General features: G+C 47.5%; 3 protein-coding genes across 15 annotated transcripts in view; 1 reads left to right on the top strand and 2 right to left on the bottom strand.

Moving 5' to 3' along the window:
* Window positions 1–8,151, bottom strand: part of VMP1 (vacuole membrane protein 1) — a 58,830-nt gene extending 50,679 nt beyond the window's left edge. Inside the window, exons 1-3 of the mRNA XM_027743341.2 lie at window positions 8,037–8,151; window positions 4,444–4,563; window positions 192–293 (exon numbers count right to left, since the gene is read on the bottom strand). Coding sequence (XP_027599142.1) covers window positions 192–267 — 76 coding nt within the window. The 5' untranslated portion in view covers window positions 268–293; window positions 4,444–4,563; window positions 8,037–8,151. The remainder of the gene's footprint in view (window positions 1–191; window positions 294–4,443; window positions 4,564–8,036) is intronic.
* Window positions 7,878–9,870, top strand: PTRH2 (peptidyl-tRNA hydrolase 2). Of its 7 annotated transcripts, none has more exons than XM_027743430.2 (2): window positions 7,878–7,965; window positions 9,217–9,870. In XM_027743430.2, the coding sequence occupies exon 2, from the start codon at window positions 9,236–9,238 to the stop codon at window positions 9,746–9,748; it is 513 nt and encodes a 170-aa protein (XP_027599231.1). In that variant the 5' UTR covers window positions 7,878–7,965; window positions 9,217–9,235; the 3' UTR covers window positions 9,749–9,870. The 7 variants fall into 7 exon arrangements, with proteins under 7 accessions (XP_027599231.1, XP_039236969.1, XP_027599205.1 ...); XM_039381035.1 differs by having other exon boundaries at window positions 7,886–7,965; window positions 9,160–9,870; XM_027743404.2 differs by lacking the exon at window positions 7,878–7,965 and adding an exon at window positions 8,033–8,190.
* A 1,125-nt stretch (window positions 9,871–10,995) lies between these two features.
* The window catches only part of CLTC (clathrin heavy chain), a 30,199-nt gene continuing 21,081 nt past the window's right edge, over window positions 10,996–20,113 (bottom strand). For 4 of the 7 annotated variants that reach the window (XM_039381021.1, XM_027743444.2, XM_039381022.1 and 1 more), the window contains 12 exons: window positions 19,885–20,042; window positions 19,580–19,744; window positions 19,376–19,483; window positions 19,098–19,265; window positions 18,788–18,937; window positions 18,382–18,513; window positions 18,111–18,221; window positions 17,318–17,488; window positions 16,951–17,172; window positions 15,879–15,899; window positions 12,962–13,037; window positions 10,996–12,422 (listed from right to left, as the gene is read on the bottom strand). In XM_039381021.1, coding sequence (XP_039236955.1) covers window positions 12,298–12,422; window positions 12,962–13,037; window positions 15,879–15,899; window positions 16,951–17,172; window positions 17,318–17,488; window positions 18,111–18,221; window positions 18,382–18,513; window positions 18,788–18,937; window positions 19,098–19,265; window positions 19,376–19,483; window positions 19,580–19,744; window positions 19,885–20,042 — 1,607 coding nt within the window. In that variant the 3' untranslated portion in view covers window positions 10,996–12,297. The remainder of the gene's footprint in view (window positions 12,423–12,961; window positions 13,038–15,878; window positions 15,900–16,950; window positions 17,173–17,317; window positions 17,489–18,110; window positions 18,222–18,381; window positions 18,514–18,787; window positions 18,938–19,097; window positions 19,266–19,375; window positions 19,484–19,579; window positions 19,745–19,884; window positions 20,043–20,113) is intronic. The other 3 variants (XM_039381023.1, XM_027743461.2, XM_027743471.2) reach the window with 2 other exon arrangements.

The following is a 20,113-nucleotide window of genomic DNA, read 5'->3' as shown; positions in this document are numbered from 1 at the left end:
TCCCAGAATCCCAGACTGGTTTGGGTTGGGAGGGACCTCAAAGCCCATCTCATTCCAACCTCCTCGTGCCACTCACAACATCAGGTTGCTCAGGGCCCAGCAAAGTGCACCCACATCGATTCCTTTGCAATGCTATGTTCATTTTAGACCCCCAAGTGCCCAGCTGAGCACCCAGGTGAGCCCCCACCTACCTGTGAAGTTGCCATTGTGCTGCTCTTTGCTCATTGCTGTGCGTCTCTGGTCACAGTCTGTGCCATTCTCTGCCATCTCATAGATCACTCACGGCTGGGGACCTAAGGCAGGGGGAAAGCAAAGAGCACAGTGGCTGCTTTTGGTTAGGAAGGCTCCATGAACTCCACAGTCAAAGGATCCAGCAGTTCTCCCAACCCAAATCCCAGCTACCCTGCATTACAGCACCGACCAGGAGAACGTGATTCAATTCCCACAATGACAGAGATTCAAACATTCCCACCTACGGAATTCTAAATTTTTCACTCAAATGACAAAACTCCCTCACTTGTAACAACCCCACAAAAGCTCCTTAACAATCCCTTCCATGACCCAACCCACTGTTTGGGCTCCAGGAGCAGCAGAGCTTCCCACAGACCTCACTCCAGTCCTCGGAGAGGTGCTTCAGATGGTTCTCACCCTGGCACTGAGCTCCAGGTGTGCAAGGAGAGCTCAAAAACCTCCCAGCCTGAAAGCTTAACCCTCAGCTGGTAACTAAGAGACGGAGCTGCAGCTCCTCTTCTGCACAGTCTGATCTCTGTAAACCAGAAAAGGCAAACTCTTCAGAGGACAAGAGCTGTGTGAGGGGAGGCCCTTGTGAAAATGTCCATTCTCTCTGCTGGCTCAGCCCTAAAAACCCAACTGAACAGCTGTGGTTTCCCTTATCCAGGAGAGTAAATAGTGCAAGAACTAAAAGCCAGCACAGACCAGAATGTTGCAAGAGCTTCTTTTTTTTTTTTCCTCAAAAAAAAACAACAAACAAACCAACCCACCTCAGACCTGAAGTGCTGACAATTCTTATGCAATCAAACACACAGAGAGTGGCCAGTTGGACTCCTTGCTTTAAAAACCCTCTCTTGAATCTTAAAACAGGGTCTGGAATTTTATTTTGGAAAAGAAGGTCCCCCAAAGCTAAAGCATCTTATCTGCACTGCATTTCTCCCTGTAAGCAAACGTGATTTACAGTTTTTGATATGCTGCTTTTGTTGGAAAGAATAGTAGTGCAACATTAAAATGACAGGTTATATAAAACTGTCCAGTGGAGGAAATTAAACTTCTACAGAAGAAATACTTCCCCTTTGATTTATGCTGGGCTCAAGGGCCAAGCAGCAACTCAGGTTTGGTAAACAGGAGTGAGATCACCCCCTTGATTCAGACTGCAATAATTTTGTCACATTTTAAAATAAAATGTTCAAAGACTTCAGACACTGCATTTAATATTTCCAGGGTTTCACAAGTCAGTTTTAGACAGATGTTCTTCCAGACAGGTACAAGCCTTGTGCATTACTTGTAGTACACATAGAATTGCTAGATAGAATGTGATTATTAAAGGGGTTTTTAGTTAAAAGTCAGTAGTCAAAAGCATCAAGGTCCCAAGGAGTCCTTCCTCCAGCACCTCCTCCTGACATGAAATGTGCAGAAACAGAGCTCTGCCTAGTTAAACCAGCCAGCAGAAACTAATCTCAGGCATGTTAGTTTTTATTCACTGCAACTGGAGCCCCAGAATACCCAAACCCCCAAGAAAATTAATAAAACAGTTATTAAAAAAAGCAATAAAACACAGCAATAAAAAAGCCTGCTCGTGAAAAACGCCAAGGGCTCCACAGTCAGCCAAGGACAAGAGGAATGACCTGCTGCAGTGGGAGCTCTACAGCATCACTGCAATCACCTGCAACCCAGGGATTGCTCCCAACTGACTGTCAGATTCCAGGGAAACGTGATCCTCTCCCTCTCCTCAGGTCACTTCAGGGCAGCCTGGCACTGCAAGTCAGGGGAGTTACCCCAGCACTCAGCTGAGGATGGCAATACAAGGATCAAATGTTCAGCCATCCCCTCATTCCACCAGGACACGAGTCCCTGGAGATGGGGGAGTGGTTTATTTCTACTGACTGCACTTACTTGTGCTTACCTTTGCTGTATATTTAAATATCTATTTAAGAAAATATGCAATATAAGCTTATATATCCACATTGTGTATCACACACAGGCATCACACACATTTGCACACACAAAGCTCTGACTGCAGAGGGGAATATTGGGAATGGACTCCCACAGATACAAACCCTGATGTCCACAGGAAGGAAAAGCCATCCAGAGATGTGCACACAGCCACACACACAAAAAAAAAAGAGTGTTCTGGTTTAGGGAACTTCAGTCACATTTTGTTGACTTAAATAGAGCAAACATTAAAAAAAAAAAAAAAAAGGCAACAAAAACTTCAGTGGGAGCCACAGGTTCCTCATTTTGAAATCCATCTTTTTTTTCCGGGTGCAAATCCAGCCTTCAAAGTTCAAGCCTCGGTTGGTTTGGTCTCTGCTCTCAGCTTCATCACATTCCAAGGAAGTTCACAGATTGGAATGCAAACTGCTCTCCACACCTGATGCTAAAAGCCAGGCTGTGCACAACACAAATCCCACTGAAATCCATGAAATTCCTCCATGCCTGGGGGTCTCAGGTGTTGTTCCAGAGGTGTGACAGCTTTCAGGAGCTCGACTCCCAGAGCCACTCCTCCCCTGCCTGCTTGGCAGGGCACTAATCCAGGATTAGCTTTGCATAACACCTCCTCAAGCACACAAGTCAACATTTACAGTAAAGCAGAGAAATAATCCCCTTCCACACTTGTGCAGGGGGAATACTTGGGAAGGAGGCCTCCAGGTTCACCCACCCTGCAGAGAAGCTCTAAAAATTCCTGTTTAAAAATCCAGCTGATCTGGGAGAATTGGACACCTATCACGTGGAAACTCAGAGAGCAAACCTTGCCTGGTTTTAGGAATCACTCCCTGGTTTACCCAGGTCTAATTATACTTAAATCATCTTAGCACAAGGGGCTGGAGGAGGCACATGCAGCAAGCTCAGGGCTCCTGATCTGCTGTGCTGATTGATGCCTGTTGGAGTCACTAGTCCTGCACTAATTCCTCCCCACAGGGATTAACTGGAGTGGGAGTCTGCCCCAAAATGGAGTCACCCTTCATTAACTGAGCCCACATTCCCAAGTCTACACCCAATCCATGAGAGCTCACCACAGGAAATTAAATCCCAGCTGCTAAACAGAACTCCACTTGCTGACTGAAAAAAAGACAAGAGTCCATCCCTAAAAATAAGTTTGCCAACTGCATGGAGTAGTTACCAGCAAACACAAAAATAAACTATTTAAAAGAGAGAGGAAAAACAACTGTGACCAGTTTTTGTAGCAGGGTGGCTTAGATCATTTGTTAGAGCTGTGCTCACACAAGAACTGCTTTGTAGGGCTGCACAAAGAGCCCACAATACAGCACTCAGTTCCAGTGAAACCCAAACCAGGAAGTATAAAAAAGACAATTACTGCCAGTCAGAAATGGGAATGGATCAACAAGAAGGGTTTATGGTAACTGTGACTGGTACTTCTCAGCATAAGTGAGACAAAGCAAGACAAGCTCTCAGAGCAGGAGAACACAACAAAATCAGGCACTGCAGTATCTGCTCTCTGCAACCAGAGAAAGGGACAAAAGTCTCTTCTCTGAAGCTCTGGGGAGGCTCAGGCAGCACCCAAGTGTTGGGTGCACTCATGCAAAAAGGAACAGTTTTAGATGAGGCACTTGGGTGTTTGCACTGTCACTTGGAGGAGCAGAATGTGGCCTCTTGCTCTGCACTAAGGATTTTGGAGGACTCTTCTCCAACGTGCTGGAACAACAAGGAGGCTGTTTTAATGATCCCACTGCTTTCCCAGACATTGTTTGAATCACTCATTCTTTTTGCTAAAGAGGTCCTGGAGCCCTGACTCTCATCTCCATCACAGTCACTGGTCTCACAGCTGGGACAACCAGAGCTACAGCTTGGAGCATTTTGCTGATGTTTGTTCCCAGCCACCTCAACAGCACCCATTCCCAGTCTCCTGCCATTCCTTGCATTTTAAGCCAAATCATCCAATCCTGCTGCTTCTTTCTCCTCAACTTTCCTGATAACCCTTTCTTCTTCCTTCTCTACATCACCATTCTTCAGTTACACAAGAACAAAAGATTAAAGCCCAGTCTTTGCAGGCGGGTGAGGAGCTGCACTAAACTAGACAGTGGTAACCTGTGCCAGGGTTTTGTTTCAGCCATCAAATGCTCTACAGAGCCACGATGCAAGCGGGAATAAAGTTTGGAGAGCACCTTCCCTCCAAAGTCAAAGGCTACCTGGCACATGAGCACGTTTAGGTAAAGGATGGGATCAGTTTTGAAGTGAAACATTACCTACCCTTCAGCTCTGTCCCTCTCCAGTCCTTCCCCAGGATCCAGAGGCAGTGGAACAGCCACCTCCGTGCTCAGCTCTGCAGCTCTCGAGCCCAAAGAGGCTCCTCTTCCAGCCCTTCTGTCCCTGCAGAGCAAGATAACACTTGTCCATCATGTGACACAACTGACACAGCCCCTCTCTTGGAGGTTAATAACTTTCCTAAAGGCAGCAGGAAATAAAAAAAGTAACTGCTTGATTCCCCCCCCCCCCCCCCCAGTCCTTTAACACCTCTGGGAAGCATTCAATTAAAATAAATTAGGGCACATCTCAAAGATGGTCCAAATCCCCACAGATTTAGCTATAATGGGTTATTTTGATAGGAGTGCATTTATTCCCATACTCAAAATGTTTTTCTAACTAAAATAGTTTAATCCCTCAAAGGAAAAGTAATTCAGTTAAAGACCACAGGTTTCCATTTTGTGGGTTATGCCTCTGTACACCAGACCTATTTTCCAATTCCTACCCAAATACTATTTCAAAAGAATCCTCTTACAATTTAGAATTAAAATTTCCATTTTTTTCCCCAAAAAAAGACTTTGGGACATGTTTTAGGAAGGACTCATTTAATATTGTTGTAACCTGAGTTTCAGGGATGGCACGGAATTTCTTTTGAGGTTACTGAAAGTTCTGCCCCTGCCACTAAGGCCACATATATTAAACTGTCCTGAAAGATGGTAGGAAATTAAAAATACACATTGTTTGGGTTTTTGTGGGGATCTCACTGTGCCCCAGCACCCCTTTCACCAAAACTGATGGCTTGGAAAGACTGGGATGGGCAGAGAGAAAGGCTTTGGAGAGAGAGGCCACAGAGCACTGGAAGACAGGCTGTAACTTCATATTCAGGTGACTAAACACAGTATAATTCACATCCTTAATTCCAGAGGGCTGTTCAGGCATCCATGCCCAGACAGTGCCCAGGTGTTTGTCTCGGCCCTCAGATGCATCCTGAGCTCTGGAGGTGAAGTCAAGCTCTCTCCTGTCATCCTCCCTGTGCTTCCAGGGACACAGAGGGAAGAAAGGTCCCAGGAATTGTCAACACACACCCTGCACAAAACAGGCCTGCTAAAGTTTGACTAGGAAAGAAAAAAAGAGTTAAAACATAAACCCAGCCCTAAGAATCACCACCTGACTCTTCCAGCCAGTGCAGATTTGGCAGGAACTTTGCCTTCATCCTCTTTTGAAAGTGTTGGGAGACAGTTTCCTCACAAGGGGCTGCCTGAACCTGCCCAGCCATTATGTCCAGAGTGCTGCTCCTGGAAGAGGGAGCACAGCACAGATGAAAGGGGATGACCAGAAGCACTTGACAAAGCTCACAGAACACAGTGCCTGAATGAGCTCCTGAGACAACAAGTCCTGCTTTTCACGGACATCAACAGCCTCTAAGTGGAACCAATTGAGATTTCACACACTCCACCTGCCCTGGTGAGGACACACTGCCCAGACAAGGCTCACAGGGGCTGATTCTGAGCCCTGTGAGAGAGGAGAACACTCTTTTAATCAGTTTAAATACACTGAACAACTGCCTGCCTCACTAATAACATCCTGCTGTCTCCCGGGGTCCTCTGGTCAGGGCAGCACCAAACCCAGCAAGGTGTGGGGGTTTCAGTGCTGTATTTCACCCTGGAACAGGGACACGAAAAGCTCAGTGTTGGAACAGCTTCAAGGCTGTGCCCTTTGTCCTCAGGGCATGGCAAAGTCCACCCAGCTCACAGTTCTCCACAGGGAACAGCAGTTAAAGTTCCAACTCGCAGGTTCCCATCACCATACATCAGGAGCTGCAGTTTTTTTGCCTTAAACCCACAGTTTTTTAAAGAAATACAAGATTTCCAAACACTCACTGATTACACAGATCATTCTGAGCAGAGGGGTAGTCAGAAACATTCATGACATTCAGAAGATATTCAAAGATCACAGGAAAAAAGGCTTGAAGGTGGAAACAATGCAAACATTCAAGTAAGAGACTTGTTCCCAGTGTACTCACCTTCCTCATTGCTACCACCCACTTGAAAAGCACTGAGTCTCCTCCTCCCCTTCCCCACAGCAATTACAAACACCCCTGATTTCAGCTGCTCAGTAGGACACGGAGCAAAGCTCAAATTACTCAGCAGAGCTCACCTCCTATTGCACAACTGGAGACGTGGGTTTCCAAACCCTCACTGGAAAACATGGGATGAAGTCATTACAACTGTCACTTACCCAGGAAGGAATAAGGAAAGGGCTCTTCCATGGTGCAGAAAGAATGGATTGAAAGCAAGAGGACTGGCATAACGAAGCCTGTTTCAATGAGCTAATGAAAGCATTAAGAAGAGCTGATATAGGCTATCATGAGGTAGGATGCTACAAAGCATAAGAGCCCCCGGTGAGGGGAGGAACTGAGCAAAATTAACCTTCAAAGAGCAGAATTCCTAATAGTAACACCCCCAAATCTGTTGGGTGAAGCAATCTTAGAATTCCTGGCAGCAGAACAGCACCAAAATCCACTGCCCAAACACAGCACAGGTGCTCCAAGGCATGAGAGAGTAACATCACACTTTCTCCACCTCAACCCACATTCTCACCGTTAACTAAACCAGGATACCCACTTGTTGGTAAGCACAGACCAGAGGAAACAAGGACAGCAGAGAGCCTGGAAGAAATGTGGTATGGATAACCAGGGGATAACCTGGATTCACAGCACTTTGTAGACAAACAGCTGCTATCAAACACTTATCAGCCCTTCCCTCGGGTCACCTGCATGACCTGCCAAACAACCAGGAGGCACAGCTGGAACAAAAACGGGAATATTGCTGCTTTATTATCTCCTGTAAACACCAGAGGACATTGGGCAGAGAACAGAAAACCAGACAAACGCAGCAAAGGGGCTTAACCTCGGTCAGGAGAAAAGAAACATGAAGAATCTCCACGGATTTGGGCCTCACCGCCCCAAAAACCACGAGCAGTCCATAGGATCAGGGACGTGGTAGTTACAACACAGGAATTCCTGCTGGGGAGGCAGGGGGAAGGCACGGTAATTCCTGCTGGGGAGGCAGGGGGAAGGCACGGTAATTCCTGCTGGGGAGGCAGGGGGAAGGCACGGTAATTCCTGCTGGGGAGGAGGACAAAGCCCGTCGGTCCCGACTCCCCGCACCCAGCAGAGCGGATTCCTCCCTGTGTCATCGGGCACCGTCCCTGCGGCCGGAGCGGGGCGAGTCCATCCCACACCTCCCGCGGTTCTGAGGGAGCAGAGCCGCTCAGATCCAGAGGGACGAGCTGGCAGCACCTCATTTATCCACACCAATTTATCAGTAAAACCTGAACGCCGGCGAAGAGCGACCTCTCCTCCCACCCTCCGCCCTCACGGCGCTCCCTCCCGCCGCCCGTTCCCCACACGCGGCTCCAGGGCCGCGTCCCTCCCATCCCCTGGTTTGTACAACACCGCCCCGGCCGGTGCCCCGGGACCCTCCGGAGCCGCCCGGGCTGGGGTCTGCCCTGCCCGCGGTCACTGCGGTGAGGGGACGGGCAGCGCCGGGCGGGTCCCGCGGAGGGGAGGGTGAGGCGCCCGCCAGTCCCGCACTCACCGCGCTCGGCGCCGGCAGCTCCGCTGGGCCCGGCACGACGCGGAACTGGGCCCGGCTTAACCCGCCCCGTCCCGCCCTCGCCGTCCGTCACTTCCCGAGCGCCGCAGGCCCGTCACGGCCGGGCGGGAGCGGCGGAGCCGAGCGGGCGCGGCGGGTGAGCGGGGACCCCCATGGCCCCTCATTGGCCCCTCATTGTCCCCTCATGGCCCCCCCATGGTCCTCTCATGGCCCCTCATGGCCCCCTCATAGCCCCTCTCGAGGCCCCTCATAGCCCCTCATGGCCTCTCGTGTCCCTCTCTCAGCCCCTCATGGCCCTCTCTTAGCCCCTCATGGCTCCCCGAGGGTCGGAGGGCCCGGCTCGTTCGATCCCCGCTCGGTCTGTGCCCCCGTTCCCCCCTCAGGCCCCAACGGCCGCGGGCCTGGCGGGGCCGGAGCTGCCGAGGTGGGGCCGGAGGCGGCCCCGCTCCGCTCCCGGGGACCGGCACCGAACTGATTTTGGGGTGTTGGCGTAAAACCCTCCAGCGTTTTACCGCTTCTCTGCGCATTTTTTAGGTGTAGTTTTGGCGTGAGGAAAGGCGGAGAGAATTGGGGTTGTTCAGCCCGGAGAAGGCTGTGGGGTGACCTAATTGTGGCCTTCCAGTGCCTGAAGGGGACTTGGAGGAAAGATTGAGCATGGAGTGACAGGACAAGGGGGAATGGCTTCAAATTGAGAGAGAGCAGGGTTAGATGGGAGATTAGGATGAATTCTTCCCTGTGAGGGTGATGAGGCCATGACAGGCTGCCCAGAGAAGCTGTGGCTGCCCCATCCCTGCAAGTGTCTAAGGCCAGGTTGGAGCATCCTGGGATAGTGGGAAGTGTTCGTGCCCATGGCAGGGGTGGAACTGGGTGATCTTCAAGGTCCTTCCCAACCCAAACCACTCTGTGATTCTGTGGTAATTTGCCATTTGTTATTAGCTCTGTTCCTGAGCTGAAACCTGCCACCAGTGAGTTGTCTGCAGTTAGAAACCTGTGGCTGGGGAAGGAAGAGACCGCGCACCAGGAAAGGTGTCTCTGAACATCCTTTCCCAATGAGTGAAGCTGGAATTGCCCTTTTGTGTTTCTAACAAGTGTTGTTTGTTTCCAGATAACCAGGTGAGAGCTCCCCAAATGCTCCAGTAAATTCTCTTCTCCCCTTCCATAGCCAGTGTCCAGAATCCACCATGGACTATCTCACCAAGCTCCTCGGCGTCGTGGCTGGAGTCGCGTGCGGCCTGTGCCTGGGATGGGGCATCCGTGAGAGGCTCCTGAGGAAGCGCAAAGCGGGAACACCTGCACCTCCCAGCACCCTGGAGGGCGAGGCAGACGTCATGGCAGAGTCCGGGGAGTTCAAGATGGTGCTGATCGTCCGCCAGGACCTCAAGATGGGCAAGGGCAAAGTGGCAGCCCAGTGTTCCCACGCTGCTGTCTCTGCCTACAAGCAAGTGGAGAGAAGGAATCCTGAGCTCCTGAAGCAGTGGGAGTACTGTGGGCAACCCAAAATAGTCCTCAAAGCTCCTGATGAGGAGACTCTGGCCCAGCTCCTGGCTGAGGCAAAGCGCCTGGGACTGACCGTGAGCTTGATCCAGGATGCTGGGCGTACTCAGATAGCTCCAGGCTCCAGGACCGTCCTCGGCATCGGACCAGGGCCAGCTGATGTCATAGATAAAGTCTCTGGTCACCTTAAACTCTTCTAAGCTAGGACCAAAATAGTTGATGTATGTCAGTACTGAAGGGTTACAATCCAAGTTTGGGCGTTTTTCCATATGCTCTCAGTTTAAATAAAATAAGCAAGTTTTGTAAGGTTTAAATTTGTAAATCATGAGTTTCTCTGGCTTGTGTGTTATGTTCCAAAGGGGGGAAGAAAACATTTGGCTCAGGGGAGTTGAAGAAAGCAGAGGTGGCAGAGTTTTACTACCCCCAGGAAGGGAACCCCCAATATTTACAACTTGTGCAATGGGTTGAGGATTTTGTGTGGTGGGTGGTAGCAAAGTTCAAGAGAATTTGTCCCATGTGCTCAAAATGGCAGGTTTCCCCTTTCTGCCTGTTTTTGAAGAGATACATTCTTTAATTCAGAAAGGATTGGCAGGTGAAGCAGTTAAAAATCGCCCCAGATTGCTTGGGGGGAACTGCAGCCAACGTCCTGCCCCAGTTCTGGGAGAGCAACTGATGCAATAACCTGTAACTGGTGTGAGACTGACTGGTTAAACTGGGTTTGCAGCCCAAGCCTTAGGAGCTGGTAAAGAGTTGTGGGGAGCAGCTGTAAGCTGAGCTCCCCTCTGGATGGGTCTGTGTGGCTCCTACACCTGCAAAAATGTGCAGTTTAGCCGAGGTGGAGGGAGTTACCCTCACACAGACAGGTTGGCACACAGGGCCACACTTAAATCCTGTGTTACTTGGGGTTAACCATCCTCCCGGGTTTAAGGAAGGAGTTACAAATGTTACTGGGCAGTTCAGAGCACACTGATCACAGCTCAAGTAAATTGTACCTCTACAGCTCCGTTGCAGCTCTGATTGTAAATAGGCAAGTTCCCTGCACTTTTAGCAGGTGGAATTTCTGCAGGTCAGTTTTGTAACAAATCTGGTTTGTAAGAATTCTGTTGAGCACCTTTTACAGCCTCATGGCCATGTTTTCCAGCTGAGCACCAAAGAAATAGGTTGTAAGAGAGGGAACAGAAGGATTTGTCTCCATCAGTCATGTTTACAGACCCAGGAGGAATGTCAGAGGGGCTGACGTTTTATACTGCACCTCTCAGGCATAATCCTTTCAGAGACACAACTGTGGGGTTCCCAGGAGCAAGGGAGAAGGGGATTTGGCCTCAGAGTTGGATCCTGGCACCAACTGTGGCCCCTGGTTGAGACAGGAGCTCTGACAGCTCTCACAAACACAAACCTGGCCAGTGCTGTAACACTCATTACACTCAAATATGACAGTATTCATAGAGAAACATTTAAGTCAATTTTATTTGAAGCTAAATATGTTTAAGGCAATTTACATACCTAGAACATGATCTCAATTGAACTGGCACACCCTACCACAATCCTAATGTATCATCTGCTCAAATCTGCTGGAGTTGACCACAGTGCAGCCAACTGGTGAAAAGTGCTATTTTCTTCTCTCTGGCATCATCTTTCTATAGAAAAAGCATTACATATTTTCCTGTATCGCCCCCTCAGTGCAAGACCCCACTACTGGTCCCCATTGCTGCTCTTCTACTGGCCCCCTCAGACCCCTGCCTGCATTGCCCCACACCAGCAGCACTGTAATACTTGGTTTGAGTTGGAAGGTCCTTTTTGAAGACAGTAAAGTGAAGCTACCACTGTGCAGCATGTCCACAGTCCAGTAATTTATTTTTAAATCGCGTAATTTCAAATTGCACAAACAAAACTGAACAGCAATATGCTTGAATTCTCTCTTCTGTACACTCAAAACAGTGATCTAAAACACCACAATATCCAACATACACAAACCTCAGGGCAGGGTTAGTAAATACACAGATTGGAATCATGGTGCTCTGTTCCTGAATGGAATGTCCCACAAAAGCACAGGATACAGCACAACATAAGGTCATCTGTTACATATGGAGTGAGCAAAAAGACACTAGCATTTTCTATATGCATAACTGGAAAAACCTGCATAGGTTAAGGGGAAAAAAAAACCAAAACAAAACCAAAACTTTTTACTCATTTGAAGTCAGGCAAGGTTGTCTGTACGCATTGGAAATTCTTTTAGAGCTATGCAATCCAACCCAGGGAGGATATGCTGATTAGTGTTGTCTCTTGTCAGCAGTCTTGCAAGGTCAAATACAAGTATCTTGGCTTTAGCTTTCTCCAAATATACAGTGAGACTTAAATGCATTTAGAATAGACAGTACATACTGTAAAGCTGCTCACATACAATGAACTTAAGATTCAATATTAGAGTGTAACACTATAGAGTGCAAATCAGAATCTTCACAATAGACTTAATGGTAATAAGCAGTCCTGCAAAAGCCCACTTGAACAAAGTCGTTTTAAACTATTCCCCTTTTGAAAGTAAAAGTCTAAATGACATGGAATGTGGAAAAAAGATTTAAACAGAGGTGATTCAAATCGTTTGCGCTAGAAAAAACAGTCCTTCATGAAATAAAGGTTACAAGAACACGAGGCAGAACTCTTTGCTTTTCCCTGTTATGAGTTAAAGCGGGGAGGGACGGTGGAGTTTCAGTAAGAAAATACGCTGCTCCCAAGGGAGTTGTGCTGCAGCTCACATGCTGTACCCAAAGCCAGGCTGGGGCTGCCCGTAGGGAGGTGCAGTGTAGCCGTAGCCAAAAGGTGCTTGTGGAGGAACTGCGACACTGGGTCCCGCTGTCAGCATGAGCTGGGGCTGGCCTGCAACACACAAACGGCATCTTTAGTGCCCCTGCCCTCAGCACAACTCCTGTAACTGCCCCGGGGGTATTTGTGTGTTTAACAGAGAGTCCCTGCCCAGCTGCTTTGGGGGCTGTAGGCCAGGGGGGGGATTTCCCCACAGAACAGCAGGACAGAGTATGTGGCTAAAAATACTGCACTGGAAAGTGTATGAAGAAACTCTCACTAGAACTAGTGGAATAACCTGGATACAAAGAAAATACCCATGTTGGACAAGAGCCAAATAATGCACTTGCCAGAAGGCTGGAATAGCACAGCTCCTGCACACCCTTCCTCAATGAGCCAGGACAACCTTAAATCCTGCAAGCCCACAGCCCACCTCAGCAGCCACAGCATCAGAGCGGCACTTTATCTAGTATTTTGGAACACATTCCTTAAGACTTGATTTCACGTGAAAAACATTCCAATTTCCAAGGATTTCCTTGGGAAAAACCAAGATTAGAGAAGTGTTGTTTTAGGAGCAAAATGTGTTATGGACAACACATGAACTAAAGCATTACCATAAACAATAGGTTGTGTTTCTGTAGCTTGCTCCTCTTCCTTTCTCAAAGACTCTGATGCATCCAGTTTGTCCACCTGGAATTGAGACCAACAATTAAAAAATCTCCTCTGAAACAGGCACTTACTTGTGGCAGAGAAGTGGAAAAGCCTTAGTGGTATGTTAACACCCATCCAGAAAAGGAGACCATTTACAAGTTAAGATCAATTCAAGTAGCAATGTTGGTACTGGTGCAGTCAAGATTCTGTTTCCTGAAAAAAGCCCTCCTTGAGGCATTTGTGTAACTGCTTTGAAAGCTCACTCCAGGCTGAAGCTTTGTATGAAAGGCTCCGTACGGGACTGGAGCTACCTGGACATCAGGAATTAGCTCATCAGGGTCGCTCCAACTACTTCAAACCAACAGCCTTTAGGATTTGAGCACAGTCTCAGTTGGAGACCTTTGGCATTGGAGCAGGAGAAGTTTCCCTGAAGACAGCACTGGGGTAAAATAATCTGATTTAGGTACAGCAGACTGCAATAGCATCCGACATGTCACTTGAGCCTCAAGATTTCACTTTCCAAACCCATTCACTCATGCAATTTAAGTTCAAATGCAGAGAATGCATGTGTATAAGACTTGCTTTTTCCACTCCAGAACTGTGTGGCAGTCAGCCTAAACCCACAGATACTCCAATTCTTCCAGCTTAACACACAGTAAGGACACAAGCCTGGCCAGCTCCAGTGCTGCACAGCGAGTGCACTCGTGCTCTCAGCCCACCCCTACAGAAAGGCAAGAGGAGAGACTTATTCTGCAGTGAAATATTGCTTGTTACTAAAACAGATCCAAGGGAACCCAGCATTTCTACAGTCTAAGGCAGGCCCTGAAACTAAAACCACAAAATGAAGTATTGATATTTTACCTGGGAGACAAGATTTAGGGTAAAGTCAAAGACAATCACGCCAATTACTTTTAAAGACAGTAAGACAACTCACAAACCAGATTAACCTTTCATTTCAGTCGTGTCCTTAAATAAAGGCGTTTGAAGACAGGTTTCCTGCACTTACACGGGGTCAGTGTTACTTATTCAGCTGCACCAACACCCGGGAGTTGAACAGTTTCCAGTTTAACTGTGCTGCATTAACAAATCTCTGAGAGCTGTGAGTTACATGTGTTCCATAAGCCTGTTAACCCATAACCTCAAGCTGAGGCACAAACCCAGGAGGTGGCAGAAGTGCTGAGCTCGAGTTCCCTCCCTGACTGGGCTTCCACGACCAGCCTGTTGGTTGCCTCACCCCAGTATCTGGTTTGCTGCTGCCAAGGTGCCCAGGATCGTGTGCCAATGCCCCCAGACTCATTCCCAGAGCCTGTGCTGAGAACTGCACTGTTTTCAACTCAAACAGCAACACACTGAACACAGAAGCACAAGTTCAGAGATGCAAATCCAAGGAGAATGTGCAGAGGTTGCTACTAAGCAGAGGCATTTGGCTTACACACACTTGGAAAGCCTCCAGCCCAGGACATTCAATGCATTTTTGACCCAGTTTTGATGCCTCCCCTCAGAGCTCAACAAATCTTTACGGTCACAAGCGCGAGTTTGAAACCAGCCTGCAGGATGGTTCTTACACCACTTGCTCGAGCATCACCAGGTTCAGGGCCCTACAACACTTGTAGCAAGATTGATTTCAAGGCTTTTCCACAGGGACTGCAAGAAGCTGCAGAGGAAAAGTAACATGCATTCAATGTTCTCGTGTCATGTGTGCATGAAAAAGAGGCAAGAGTACTGAAGCACGAGTGAGGGCTGAAGATGACTGCCAGACAGGCTCCCCCCAAAAAACCACAGCAGCCCACAGCAATGCCTTGGAGCTTAAGGAAGAGTGGGATGTAATTGCAATGACTGCTACACATGCTTAGGTTATGCAAACACTGCAGTTCAATTACCTTTTTTCACACACACGCTCTCCTACTGCCTCACTGACTACTGCTGAAGGGCCTCACACTACTGCTGGTCAGGTCAGCCCTGAGTGCCACTGGTGTCTTTACAACAGTTTGCATGCAGTTCATCTTCAAAGCCATTTGTCACTTTGTCTGAACCACATTAATGGAAAACTCCCACTAGGGCTGAGCCCTGGGCTAAGGAGAATCACAGTGGGGTTTGTGGGGAAGCAGATGGACAGAAACCTCGGATTGCCCTTCTGAAGGTCAAAACTGCACAGCAAAAGGCAAGCCCTGGAGTAGCCTCAGAAGAGCAATAAGCATTACCATTTTTATATTATGTTTTTAATGAGGTAGCAAGAGAAGTTTAGTGAAGCTGAAGAGCTTGAAGGCAGTCGTTTCTGGACAAGTACTAGGAATTTACTACAGGGAAGAGAACCACAGACTTGTCTAATAGCTGAAGTTTTAAGTTCTGTGTGAACTAGAGCACCGTGGGGATTAGACCAGCACCATGAGAACTGGACACCTGAGTGAGGAGGAGTCTCTTCTGAAGCAGCCAGTATCTACTCTGCCTACTGTCAGCACACATTAGTCATGGTCAAGGGATCAGAAACTGGATCACAATCCTTAACCAGCAAATGCCAGAGTGATTTATGGCTCACTGATTTATGGCTCCAAGACTTACTGCAGGAGGTTCTTCCAGTCAGATTGGCTGTCAAATAGTAGCACTTGTGCATTGTTTCAATACCAGGTTGACTGTGATCCAACTGATCATCTGGATGCCCTTCCTGAGGATCTATTAGCTTATTAGTAGCAAATGAATCTACTTTTCTCCTACAGCACTAGCTACTGAGAGTTAAACAATTTGCATATGCTTTAGTGATATTTTGTTTGGGGAAAAAGCAGTAGCAGCAGTGTAGTAAACATAGGAAAGAAAAAAACTCATGCAGAATCCTTAGACTTAGTCCTCCAGACTTAAAGATGGAAAACAAGAATCAACTTTCACCTTTTCCTTTATTGCATCAACCTGCAAAGGAATTCAGAAGGTGCAGCTTAGAAAAATCAAATTCCATATTTAGCATATAAAAGGCAGAAACAAAAGCGTCAGGGAAGAAATAATTAAAAGGTACAGGTGAGTCAAAACAAAGATACACCAGAAGTATCTGCTTTAGAAAGGCAGCTCTGCTTGTTGCTGGCTCTTACTGCAGTGATTTCACAGCTACACCCTAACCCTGCAGCAGACCATGGAATGTTCATCATCCTGCTCCAGGACTACTGTTCTCAGAGGCTTAGTGTTACTTGGTACATCAGCATCTCTGACAATGTTACTGCTCAGACAGTCCCACCTCCCCCAAAACCCAGCATTTAAGGACAGGAGATTGGCTCCAGGGCTGCAGAGTCCTGCCTTTGCAAGGAACTGCCAGGCAAATCTCCAGACAAACAGGCACTCTGGTCTTCATTAACTCCAGCTTTCATGGAAAGAGTCTTAATCATTAAGGAATTTACACCATTTCACTGAAGATGCTCTAAAAGCTTCAGCTGGGCAAGTCTTGTAGTGATAGCTGGATTTAACTCTCATCTGTTCAAGTCTGTCAGAGCATTGCCAAGTACTTCCCCCATCCTGAGTCACTTCAAGTAAGAGCTGAGTCATAATTAGTGCCATTAAGTGTCAGAGCCACGTTCTAGAGTTAAATGCACAGCAGAACAAGTTATGTCCAGATTTAGCTGTAAAGCTTTTTTAGTACACAGTCTAGAATTTAGTTAAAGCTTGATCCCAGCTGGGATTCCTGACTGGCACAGCATATGAAAAGCCCGAGTCCTGGAACTACTTTAAGACACTGCCCATGGTCAGGCAAATACTACTGATGTAGGTTCTGTAATTGAGAGGGTGGAGCCTGCAAGTGTTTCAGCCTCTTAGAGGGCGAAGTCTCTCCCCAGATGGACTGAAAAATAAGTGTGGACATGGACAGACAGACATTTGACAAAGCCCAAATCGATGTTAGTAGCAAGCAGACAGTCTCAAGGCATCACCACAGTGACTAACAAGCTTTTGGTGTTGGAGAAGCACCTCCTCTTACCTTGGTCAAGTATTCCTTCATGACCTGAATAAAGTATGGCATGGCAAAGTCCATAATGTTGTGCCTCCACGCTGTTTCCAAGACAACATCTGGCCTTAGGAGATCGTAGCAGGTGAAGAGACAAGCACCAAAGCATTCTCTCTTGTTCTCCTGCAAGAACCACTGCAGTAGCTCCTCTGCCAGCTCAGTATCTTTGGATTCTGAAGCATACTGCATTGCATCCTGCAACAGGACACAGCCTTTAGCCTCAGGGGCCACAGAACAACCACTGGGGGTGGTATTAACTGAGTTCAGCCTCAGAGCTTGACCAGAAAGTCATGGCCAAAGGAGGCAGGCCTGCTAAGCTCAGTCTGAGGGGTGGTCTCACCTTGTAGAGCCTGTCCTTCTTGCAGAGTTCCACGCTCTGCTTCCAGCGGTTGTTCCCCTTGAAGAGATAGGCAGCGATCCTCCGGAACTCTATTAGCTCGTGTTTCTCCAAGCGCTGAGCCAGAGAGATGTTGTCAAAGTTGTCATAAGCATCTATAGAAGTCCTAAGAGCCTGAGTTGGGCAGAAAAAAAAAAAGTTACTCACACCTCAGATGCACAACTGCATCCTCAAAATGCAAACATTTGACAAGCACGTAGTCCTGCTTCCAGGAGGGTGAAGTATTCCAGAGACATCAACTATTTTGTCTTTGACACACATGGAGTTTTATGTTATTTCAGCCAGTACTTTTCAGCAGTGATTACTGAGGTGAAGAGCCTCTCCATACCAACAGTAGAACAGACAGACATAACTGTTTGCCTCTTCTGTGAGTTTTTTCCTTAGTACCCACTGTTTGCCTTTTATAAATAAAAGCTGGTCACACTCATAACACAGCAGCCACTCTACCCCCAGTAGGAATGACACAAAAAGCTCCCAGAAAGCCACCAACAGGTCTCTACTTCATCCTTGGCTGGCCCCATCTAGTTCAATTTGAAGTGTCAAAGAACACATAATAAAGGAATTCAAGTTAACAGCAAGCAGGTAAAAATTACTGAAAACAAGGACCCTGTGTTTCCAGCCATTAAACAGACTGAGAATAGGAGGTGAATCCTGACACAGAAGCCAGAGATTCAGGAATGGCCACTTCTATCCCAAAGCACAGACAAAATTAGGTATTAACTGCTTCAAGACATACCTGGTAGTCTTCTTCAATAATGAAGAGGTTGTTCAGGGACTCATTCACTGATTTGTTGTTGTGATTTTGGACTGAACGCAGGTAAGGCTTAACCAGGGGCAGCTGTTTAACCTTCAGGAAATCAGGGAGACACATTTAATTCCACTTTTTGTACAAGTCTCAGCATCTTCCCTGTGAGGCAGGGAAGCAGCCAAGCATTTTAAAATGCTACTACAGATAAATGCTTTCCCAACTGCAAGTTTTGATTTGAGCTGGATAGTAGGAAAATTACCTTTGTGAAGAAGGTGACAGCACGAGTGTGGTCAAGCCGAGGGGACAACACCATCAGCAGATCATTGAGCAAGAGAGGTTTAAATTCCAAATAGAATTGAACTGCCTTGTAATACAGCTCCACATTGGCCACCTGGAGATGAGCAAAGATGCACATTCAGAGCACAAGTGTGATTGTAGGGAAATCCAAATGAAAGACAGACATAACTTTAGATAACTATGCAAAACTGAGCCACTCAAGATTCATTCTTGTCTCTAGAAATCTCTTTAGTTACTGTAAATTGTAGTTGCTTTGAAATTACGTGGCAATATCAAGAACTTTGCATTTCAAACAGGCTACTAACGAAGGAGGAGAACTGAGGTGCACACAGCAAGACATTTACCTCCTTTCACTAAGAAAGCAATACCTTAGTGATGATATCTTTGAACTGGCCTTCTTTCCAAGCATCTGTTGGGTGATTCATCATTGTGATTATGGCATTATCATACTCTTCATACTTATCATACAAGAACACCAGTTCGGCCCAGAGATGGGCTTGTTCTGCAGCTCTCAGAACCTAAGAAGAGGCATAATTAGCAATATGTTAACAGGGAATTCCATCAGTGTCCATCAGTGCTCAGGCTTTAGTGCCATTAATAACCTCAAGAGCTGCTATTTCAAAAGCCAGGGCATAGAGAGATGTGTTTTAAGCTAAATTTAAGGCCTCAGATACTCACCTTGGGGATGTTGACTCTGGACCAGAACAGCTCCAAGTGCTCCCTCATTTTCTGTGGCTTGAATTTGGAGTAGAGAATTGCTAGCTCTGTGAACATCCCCATGTGTGCTCGCTCAAGCCCAAGTGCTGCTTCCAACATAGTTATCAGCTCCTCAAAGTAGCCACGATCCTACGGGATACAGAGACTTCACATCAGGAACCATCCTGACTCGACAGCTCCAGTTTTGGGCAGAGCTGCCATGAAAGAATTGAACTGTGTAACAGGAGCCAGTTAATTACCTGGTAATAGTTGATCAGCTCCTCCAACTCATCCGCGTGCACCACAATGTGGAGCCCACACATCTGAGCCAGGCGGAACTCCTTCCCGTCCACGCAAGCAAAGCAGACCTGGAAGGGACAAGTGTGTTACTGTTTATAATCCAGGCCTTGAAGTCCTTTCAGGGGACCTCTGGAGACCTTTCAAACCCGGCCAGCCAAGTTCACCTCTTTCCACGTGCGGGTGCTGTTTGCTTTCCGAGCCCCATCCACGGCTGCCTGGTATTCCCCGAGGTGCACCAGAGTGGAGGCCAAACGGCCGAAGTTGGACACGTTGTTGTACAACAGCTTGGCTGCCTCGTACATCTTCTCGTCATAGCAGCGATCACCCACCTGAGGGACAGCACAACAGGTCAGGATTGCACACTTTCAGCCACTGGTTGACATGAGATGTGGAGCATTTGAGTTCCACCTTTGTGGTCAGCAAGGCTGAAGGAGCTGTGATTCAGTAAAACCATCCCATTGTCACTCACTTGCTGGATGTGTGCGTTGTTGGGGCCATTGATGAACTCCTCCAGCTCTGCCAGGCGGTTGGTTTTAGCAAGAGCAAAGATTAATTCTGTTTCCACGTACGACTCCCGGGCCTTCTTACGTGCCATCTGGAGATACTTCACCAGCTCTTCCCAGTTTCCTAGGAAAAGCAGTTGAGAATTTTTAGTTTCCACCCTTGAGGACACTTATACTTAAACTATACTATCAGCT

The sequence above is a fragment of the Pipra filicauda genome, unplaced genomic scaffold (assembly GCF_003945595.2).
Source record: "Pipra filicauda isolate LSUMZ 115617 unplaced genomic scaffold, ASM394559v2 scaffold211_size2331000_pilon, whole genome shotgun sequence".
Classification (NCBI taxonomy): domain Eukaryota; kingdom Metazoa; phylum Chordata; class Aves; order Passeriformes; family Pipridae; genus Pipra; species Pipra filicauda.
The sequence above is the reverse complement of the archived record's forward strand: the minus strand, read 5'-3'. Positions and strand labels throughout refer to the sequence as shown.

Bases quoted from the DNA above. Each gene is read 5' to 3' on its own strand.
- PTRH2 (XM_027743372.2), top strand. From the start codon at position 8,366: ATGGCTCCCCGAGGGTCGGAGGGCCCGGCTCGTTCGATCCCCGCTCGG. The intron at 8,479-9,216 runs GTGGGGCCGGAG...CCCCTTCCATAG, and splicing joins GCGGGGCCGGAGCTGCCGAG to CCAGTGTCCAGAATCCACCA.